At 44.9% G+C, this 9,621-nt stretch overlaps 1 protein-coding gene across 5 annotated transcripts in view; it reads right to left on the reverse strand.

Moving 5' to 3' along the window:
* Window positions 1-9,621, reverse strand: part of FBXW10B (F-box and WD repeat domain containing 10B) — a 53,866-nt gene that overhangs the window by 24,236 nt on the left and 20,009 nt on the right. For all 5 annotated transcript variants that reach the window (XM_073881753.1, XM_073881751.1, XM_073881752.1 and 2 more), the window contains 3 exons: window positions 7,795-7,916; window positions 3,468-3,616; window positions 2,322-2,464 (listed from right to left, as the gene is read on the reverse strand). In XM_073881753.1, the coding sequence (XP_073737854.1) occupies window positions 2,322-2,464; window positions 3,468-3,616; window positions 7,795-7,916 (414 nt within the window). The remainder of the gene's footprint in view (window positions 1-2,321; window positions 2,465-3,467; window positions 3,617-7,794; window positions 7,917-9,621) is intronic.

Consider the following 9,621-nt stretch of genomic DNA (forward strand, 5'->3'; position numbering starts at 1 on the left):
AGATCTGTACTTCTGAAACAAATAATGCAACATATGTTAAGAAAAAAGAAAAAGAAGAAGATAGCAGGAGGGGAAGAATGAAGGGGATTAAGTCAGAGGGGGAGACGAACCATGAGAGACGATGGACTCTGAAAAACAAACTGAGGGTTCTAGAGGGGAGGAGGGTAGGGGGATGGGTTAGCCTGGTGATGGGTATTAAAGAGGGCACGTTCTGCATGGAGCACTGGGTGTTATGCACAAACAATGAATCATGGAACACTACATCAAAAACTAATGATGTAATATATGGTGATTAACATAACAATAAAAAAATTTTTTTAAATGGTGAATTTTATATCATATGAATTTTAAAAACATTACCTTAATACTACCTGTGGAAAAGACACTAAAGGCTAAAATTTTAAAAAAACTAGAGTACAGAAACTTTTTCAAGGATCATCATTCTTTTCAGCCCTATTTTTTTTAATTTTTTAATTGTTATGTTAATCACCATACATTACATAATTTGTTTTGGTGTAGTGTTCCATGATTCATTGTTTGTTCATAACACCCAGTGCTCCACGCAGAACGTGCCCTCCTCAATACCCACCACCAGGCTAACCCATCCCCCCTCCCTCCTCCCCTCCAGAAACCTCAGTTTGTTTTTCAGAGTCCATCATCTCTCCTGGTTCGTCTCAGCCCTATTTTGTATCCTCTACGTTCATCCATCATATTCTCTCCCACACTATATGAAGAATCTTAATTTGGGGTGAAAAAAATTTCAGATCAAGAGGACAGAAGGAAGACCTCTTTCTTCAGTCCTTCTTCCACCAAAGGACAGACAGCCATGATACCTGTTTTTTCACCTACATCATATTCAAAAGATGGGTACCAGTCCCATCATTAGAATTCTACTCTCCAGAAAGGCAATCTGCAAGTTGATGTAGGTTATGGTATGGTTATGGTAATGAGGACATTACCAATCAAGTAGAAATATTTATTGAGCACTTCCATGTGCACTCCACTACTACAGATGAGTAGAGGAGGGGCCTACAAACAAGAACATTGACCATGTCCTCCACATGTCTATGGATTTGCTGTAACTGTGAAGGTATCAAGAACCAATGTGAATGAGATGGTGGGGCCATCATTCAATCAATGGCAATCAGAATGGTCTGAGAAGGTCTCATTGCTGAGATGGAGAAGGAGGCTGCTGGGTTGACAGAATGGCAACCAAACTGCTAGGTCTGCTGGGAACAGATTATTGTCCAATACCTAAACTAAGTCCTACAGAATCATGCTTAGAAGGCTACAGTTTTCAGGCGATATCATAAAGTCTCACTTTTTGAGTTTGATAATCCAGATGACATGCTAAGAAGCTTCCTGATAATCACATAAGGGTTGGATAAAGCACCAGACAGAAGCCTTGCCCAGCACCCACTCATCAATAATGCAGTCACACACCACAATGAATAAACAAACACATATGTAACCCAAATCCCCTTCTACCTCCCACAAAATCAGTGTGTGCTCAAGAGGTTCCTATGAAGATATGGGGAAATCTGGGCCATATTTTACTAAATAACTATCCCCAATAGACCCCCTAGAAGATCCATTTACTCTTTTAATCAATTAGGATAGCATTTTGTTTTCCTAGAGTTTTTTATAGCGCACTTAGGGGAGGAAGCATTATTCATGTAGTACAAGAGTGACCCAGAGCAGCCTACAAAACCCATGGCCATGGAAAAACCATTAACTGACCACAATATCCCTTCCAAGTAAGCTCAGATGTGACCTGAGACTACTTCTCAATTGGCTCTCCAGCATCACCACCACTAAATCAGGATTGGAATTATAAAATGAGATCCATTTGCTATCCTGGAAGAGAATGTAGCCAGCAGACTTGTAAGAAAGCCCCTTCTTTAAGCCCTTAAGTTATTTTTAAACCTTTGGCACTTGGATGATTTTAAGCTTTTGTGAACACAAGCCTCCTGGCGTAAAGACCAACTCCAAGTATTTTAAGTTTACTGGACCTGGCATTACTTGGGACAGTTCTACCAATATTCCCAAGGTTGGTAGACAACAGATATAAATGTATCAGGTGTGTCATAAGCATAACATTTCAATAACTTCTCAAAATCCACAGCATGGACTGTTATTTCTTAAGAGAAATAAGTGACGTTGGGAGAGGGAATGGCCAAATGGGGTGGGGATGGGGAACAGGTAGAGGGGACAAAATGTCAGGAGAGCAGAAGGGACTGATCTGCCAAAAACCAAAGGCTAGGCAATGAGGGAAAGGGAGAGAGCACTACATTCATCAATCAGGGCTTTCCTGCACCTACTTTGGATGCTTGTAGGCCATGAGGCACCTCTCATACTTTCCCACCATGCTCCAGGCCATGACCAGGCCATCAGTACTTCCTGAGAGGAGATGCCACTGGTCAAAGCACAGACACTTCACGGCTCCCTCATGGCCGCTGAGAGTCTGCAAGAGAAAGTGGCTCTGTTTTCACCCCATCTTCAACACAGATTGTGAGTCCTCCAAGGACTCCAAAGCTGGAGGCTTCTTTAGATGAACTGCAAAGCCACACTCCGCCAACCCATGACTACCACTCACTTGGTATTTACTGAGCCAACTTTACTTTTGTTCTAAGAAGGCCGGTGGTGTCCATGCCACCCTCTCTCCAGAGCTCTCTCCCTCTCTCTCCCCAGTGAAGAAAGAATGTGGTCAGGGGGAGGCCTTGCTCCTGCTGGGTCTGTGGCTGGGGCATGCCTCATCTTCCTGGAGTACAGGGAGGGCCAGAATTCACCATCCTCTGCTGCCACGAGGCGTAGGGGCAGGCGTTCCATCCCCAGCTCCTTGCCAAGACCAGAGGACACCTGGGCCGTCACTGCACCTTTAACTGCTGGTCAGACCATGGTGACTAGATTGATGGGAAACAATCCACCAGCCAGGCCAGCAGCTTCTCACTTTGCCCCCGTGCTCCTGGCACAAATGTATCTCACCACTGCCCACTAGGGCCAGGGGGTTTCAAATCCAGCAACATTTTTTCATGTGAACATTCGATCACTTTCAAGACAGTGGCTGTTCTGTTTTCATCAGAGAGTTAAGGAGAAAAACCACTGTGACTTTGTCCATTCCCTTACCCCATGCAAGAGTCAGGGTAAAATATTCTGGAAAAGGAAAAGTCACTTTACTTCTGCAGCTGTGAAAAGACCCTGAGCCCATATATCATGCTGAGTCAGAATGTAGGCTTCTACCACCACCTCCGTGACGGTGTGGGTCACATGATCCCTGACCCTCCACTGACTCTGAATGGCCCTTTTTGGGGGGAAGCGAGGAAGGGCTTCCCCATCAGCTCTTCAGGACCATCCTTTTGGTGACCAGAAGTTGGTAGCTTTAGGGTGGTCTGGGGAGCTCCATGGGGGAGACCATAAGTCCATCACCGCCAGGGCCCCATTCCCCCAACAGCCCACCACCCCCTCACCTTTACCAACTGGGCCATGACAATGTGCCACACTTTGACCAAGCCCCGCTCACAGCTGCTCACGATGTAGGTGTCATTGATCCTGGTGGCCAAGATGGGGTCTTTGTGTTTAAATGTCTTCAGACACTTCCCTGTCTCTACATCCCACTCTGAAAGGGAAGGGGGAAGAGAAGAGGCATGAAGGCAAGTTATGGTGGAGTTCTATACTCCATCACAGAAGTCAAGCCCATCAAGTCAGACCCTAGAAGGCCGTCACTGGCCCAGCACCCCTGTAGGCTTGCCAACAGCTCTGAGCTCCTGACCATGGGCCCCTGGGAGAGCCACCAACCATAGACCTTGGCTCTAACCCTAGAACTTAGTGTTGGTTAGCCAGCTCACCTCTAATAAGCTTCCTTCTCGAGCCTGCAAAATACTTGCTCTTGAGTGGATTTCAAGAAAATCATGGCATGTGTTCCATGGCCTCGTTCTTTCCAGATGCTATTCTCCTGACTCACCCCTTCTATCTCCAAAAGAAAAGAAAGCTGTCTATCCTTATTTACATTTTAAAATATCTCTGGATCTGACTTTTGGATTTTTCTAACCGACAGACTGCCAGAGCTGGGGGCAGGCTTAATGCTGCTTCCACATAGATGGTGCTAGGGCAACGGCCTAGCACACTGTAAGGGTTGGGAAGATATGGACGTAGGTGGATAGGTGGGAGCACAGAGCTTAAAGGAAAAAACTGAAAGGAGGCACCACAAATTCAGGGATGAGACCATTAAAGTCAGCCTCGTCGGCCCCAAAATACCTCTCAGGCAACAGAATGTATAACCTAAGACAAAATAATAACCACACCTGATACTTACATATAGCACGCACAATGAGCCGGACACCATTGAGAGTTCCTGACATATACTAACTCATCTTCACAAGACAGTTGCCATCATTATTCCCCACTACACAGATGAGGAAACAGGCATAGAGAAGTCCAGTAACCTGCTCAAGATCACGCAGATGGTAAGCAGATTGAGCCAGGATTCGAACCCAGGGAGTCTGGATCCAGAAGCCATGCTCCTAACCGCATACACTAGATTAACTCTAACTATGTAAGTATGCTTTTCTTCGTGTATTTTTTATCCATACATTGGCCCTTTAATCTAATTAGAAAGGAGAAAGCTGAGGGGCACCTGGCTGGCTCAGTAGGTAGAGTGTCTGACTTCCGCTCAGGTAGTGGTCTCAGGGTCCTGGGATCGAGCCCTGTGTTGGGCTCCCTGCTCAATGGGGAGTCTGCTTGTCCCTCTTTGTCTGCCTGTCCCCCTGCTTGTGTTCTCTCTGTCTCTCTCTCAAATAAATGAACAAAATCTTCAAAAAAAAAAAAACTTGAACAAGTTGGGGGTTACATTTCAGGTCTCTAACTGTCTCTTCTTCCTTCTGTTGGTAATCGAGGCAGGTGGGAGGAGCCCAGGGAAAGCAAGCAGGCTGGGGGCTGGGGCTAGCATTAGGGTAAAGAGAGAGACCTTTTGAAATTCTTTTTCGTCGTGTAACGTTTGGGGAATTAATTTTGACCTTTTAAATATTGCTTTAAAATGTGTATCTTGAGAGGTGCCTGGGTGGCTCAGTTGGTTAAGCGTCTGCCTTCAGCTCAGGTCATGATCCCGGGGTCCTGGGATCAAGCCCCCCGACCCGGCTCTCTGCTCAGCGAGGAGCCCGCTTCTCCATCTGCCCCTCTCCCACTCATGCCCTCTCTCTCTCAAATAAATAAATAAAATCTTTTAAAAAAAATATGTATCTTGATTACTAGGAGTTTTGGGTGCCCCATTAAGTTTTACACCTGAGGTGAGAGCCTACCTCCCCTTGCCCTAGCTCTTGCCCTGCCATTGGCCCTGCAAGACCCTCTCAAGTTTGGAGGCCTTGTCCGGCCCTTCCAGCTCCAAACTCTCATCCTTTCCTCCTTTCTGCTCTCCTCCTCAAAGCAGTCATGGCAAAGAGACTTTCAGTCAGGTCAGAGAGGGCAAAGAGGTAGGGGGCAAGGTTTCTTAAGCAGGTCTGAGGATTTGCATATGCAACAACACTCCATTCTTGCTTTCCCTCACCTTTTTCCTCCGCCTACCCCTAACATGCTGTGGTTTCCTGGGTCCCTTGCTTCTCTTATCTTTTGCCTCTTTCCTCATGCTTTGCAGGGGAAATCTCATCCACACCTGGAGCTTCCACCATTCATTATAATTGATAACCACCAAATCGATGTATCTGGAGCCCCAGACCTGTTATGTGGTAAACTCACATGTAAACTCACACCTGCATCTGCCTCCTGCAATCTTCCCCTGGCTGTCCTCAGGAATCCCATACCCGATGTATTAGCTTTTTATTGCCCCACAAATATATTATCTGGCATAAGCACCTCACAAGGCTAAAATCAAGGTGTCAGCACATCGTGTTCCTTCATGGAGATTCTGGGGCTGGAGGGATCCATTTCCTTGCCTGTTCCACCTTCTAAGGGCCACCCATGTTCCTTGGCTCATGACCCCCTTCCTCCACCTTCAAAGCCAGCAACGTTGCATATTTCTGACCATTCTTCCATCGTCACGTCTCCTTTAGATCACAGACAAGAAAATTTCTGTTTTTAAGGATCTATGTGATTACCCATAAGCCCACACTGACAACCCAGGATAATCTCCCCATTTTAAGGTCCCCAACTTAATCACATCTGCAAAGTCCCTTTTGCCACGCAAGGTAACACGGTCGCAGGTTCCAGGGATTTTAGGGCATGAACACGTTTGAGTGGCCATTACTCTGCCTACCACACTCAGCATGTCCAGCATTGAAGCCATCACCTCTTCCTTCGTTCCTCACCCTATCTTATTCTTCACCTTCGTCCTTACTTCCACTAATGGCACTTCCACACAGCCAGGGGCCTGAGTTTAAAAGTCTGGCCCCATTATCTGACCTTCCATCTTTCTCACATTTCATATCCACCTGGCCGTGAAGCCCTGCCAATCGTCGCTATGGAAATCTCCCTTCAATCTGTGCCACCTCATGTGAACTCTTATCTACCTGACTTTCTTCAGGTTTGCCTGTTCTCGGATATTCTAAAGACACCACAGCGGTTCTCTAGACGGAGTAGTGTCTTCACCTTTCTCCTGTCTCCACAGAGTTTCCCAACTCCAAATCTTCCTTCCACACGATCGCCAGAGTTACCTTTGTCAGATACACAATTGATCCTGTCAATCCACAGTTCACAGTGCATTTATAGCCTCCTGCATTCTATAGGATAAAGTTCAATTTCCTACCATGATGCAGAAGGCCCTTGGTAATCTGGCCCCAAGCAAACTAACCAGCCTTATGTCCAACACCACATGCTGCAGTCCAGCCATGCCCAAGCAAGGGGAAATTCCCTAAAGACATCATTTTCTTCAGCCTTCTGTGAATTTGCCTGTGCTGTGCTTCTACTTATAACGTCCTACATTCTCCCTCTGCTTGTAGAACTAGTCATCCTCAAGAACACACTCAAACAGCACCCTGTCTGTGGTACTTTCCCTGTTACTCGTGTTTCCATGGTCCCTTAGAATTCCACATTGGGATGCTTGGGTGGCTCAGTCGGTTAAGTGTCTGACTTTGGCTCAGGTCCTGATATCAGGGTCCACACTCAGCAGGGAGTCTGCTTGTCCCTCTCCCTCTCTCTCTGCCCCTCCCCCTGCTCGTGCTTTCTCTCTCTCTAATAAATTAAAATCTTAAAAAAAAAAAAAAAGAATTCCACATGTTGACTAGGAGCACATGATTTAGAGTCAGACAGCCCTGGGTTTAAATCCCCAATCCACCACTCAGCAGTTCTGATTTAGGGCAAGGTGTTTTTCTCTCTCAGTTTTGGATTTCTCATCTGCATCCACACCATAGGCTTCTTGTGAGGGTTAAATTAATAAATAACATGTGTAAGGTACCTATGTCAGTCACAAAAGTATACTTAATAAATGGCAGCCATTATTATTCATATATTTATTATATCCTCCATTATATATTTATGTATCTATCTCCATTAAAAGATTATGAGCCTCTTGAGATAAAAAGCCATATTGAAAGGGCCATCTCATATTTATATTTTTCCTTAGCACCTAGCACAGTGTCTAGGATATTGTAGGTATTCCACAAATAGTTCTTACCTGAATGGATCAATAGATATATGGATGGATGGATGGATGGATGGATGGATGGATGGATGGATGGGTGGGTGGATGGATGGATGGGTGCATGGATGGATAAAAGAATGTCTTCCTACAGAAATAAGCAAAACAGTCTTTTGACAATTCATGGATTTGGGAAACTTCAGAGAAAGTTTAAGGTATTTCTTTCTCACCTTTCACCTGGCAATCTCTTGCTCCAGATACGAGCCTGTTCTTATATAAATCCATGCAAGTGATTGTCCCCTGGTGGCCATTGAAGATTCGTATACAAGCCCCACTTTTCAGATCCCAGGATCTGCAGGAATCAGGCCAAAAAAATGTTTTTGAGATTTTTCTGAGGACCCAAAATGATCATACTGTATACAACTTCCCTTAGATCAACACTCTGTTGGAAGGCGGCAAAGTTTCATGGTCAAGCTTAGAGTCAGAGGCCTGGATTTGAATCCCAGTTGCAGCACCTATTAGGTGTAACTTTGGGGAAGTTACTTAATTTCTGTGTAAGCTTCATTTCCTCAATGGTAGAATAGAAATGATAACAACGATAGTTACACCTCATAGGGTTTTTGTAAAGAATTAAATACACAAATGCAATGACCGTCAACCAGGAGTGATTTCCACCCATAGGGGACATTCAGCAATGTCTGGAGACATTTTTGGTTGTCCCAAGTGGGGAGAGAGATGCTACTGGTATCTAGTGTGTAGAGTCGCAGGATACTGCTAAACATCCTCCAATGCACAGGACACCCTCCACACAAAGTACTTTACAGTCCCAAATTGAGAAACCCTGCATTAATTCATGTAACATTGGAACAATGTTCAACATGTAGAAAATGCTTAATAAATGTTGGTTGGTATTAGGTGGAAGTTCCTAGAATCACCACCAGGCTTAAAATCCATGGATTCAATGGTAGAGCTGATCTTCAAACAAGAACAACAGAACCATTTACTTCAGTCACTTAGATCCAAAATATTTTATGTGTATTTCTAAGACAAATCTAAGAGATACAGGGGAACATGTATGAGTCACACCATTTTTTAATAAGCAAATTTGCCAGAGCTCTTTCAACTATCACTGATACAGACTTCCACTTCAGCCAGTTTGCTTTTGTGACGGGACAAAGTGTAATATTAAGATAGTGGGCATCTAAGATAGATAGATAGAGCCAGGTGGCCTGAGGTACAATCTCCGGTCCACACTTACTAGCTGTATGATCTTGGATAAGTTAATGAACCACTCTGTATCCTAGTTTCCTCATGTGTAATTCGGGGATAATAATGGTAGTTACCTCATAGAGTTATTATGAGACTTGGCACATAATAAATGATTAACAAATGTTTCTTTTTTTTTCTTTGAATGTGCTATGCTTTTTCTTCTAATATTCCCAAAGGTCCTGTGGCCTTAGCTGTTTTTTCAGAGCCTACTACGAACCCACAGTTCATTTAAAGATATGCCAGTGAGGAGACGAACCATGAGAGACGATGGACTCTGAGAAACAGAGAACTCTGGGAAACCTAGGGTTCTAGAGGGGAGAGGGGTGGGAGGATGGGTTAGCCTGGTGATGGGTATTAAAGAGAGCACGTTCTGCATGGAGCACTGGGTGTTATTTTTTTTTTTTTAAGATTTTATTTATTTATTTGACAGAGAGAGACACAGCAGAGAGAGGGAACACAAGCAGGGGGAGTGGGAGAGGGAGAAGCAGGCTTCCCGCCGAACAGGGAGCCCGATGTGGGGCTCGATCCCAGGACCCCGGGATCATGACCTGAGCCAAAGGCAGACGCTCAACCAGCTGAGCCACCCAGGCGCCCCGGAGCACTGGGTGTTATGCACAAACAATGAATCATGGAACACTACATCAAAAACTAATGATGTACTTGCCATTTGCAACGACGTGGATGGAACTGGAGGGTGTTATGCTGAGTGAAATAAGTCAATCAGAGAAAGACATGTATCACATGACCTCACTGATATGAGGAATTCTTAATCTCAGGAAACAAACTGA

Source organism: Callorhinus ursinus, unplaced genomic scaffold (genome assembly GCF_003265705.2).
Source record: "Callorhinus ursinus isolate GAN/ISIS: 27379988/994484 unplaced genomic scaffold, GSC_fseal_2.0 scaffold43, whole genome shotgun sequence".
Lineage (NCBI taxonomy): Eukaryota > Metazoa > Chordata > Mammalia > Carnivora > Otariidae > Callorhinus > Callorhinus ursinus.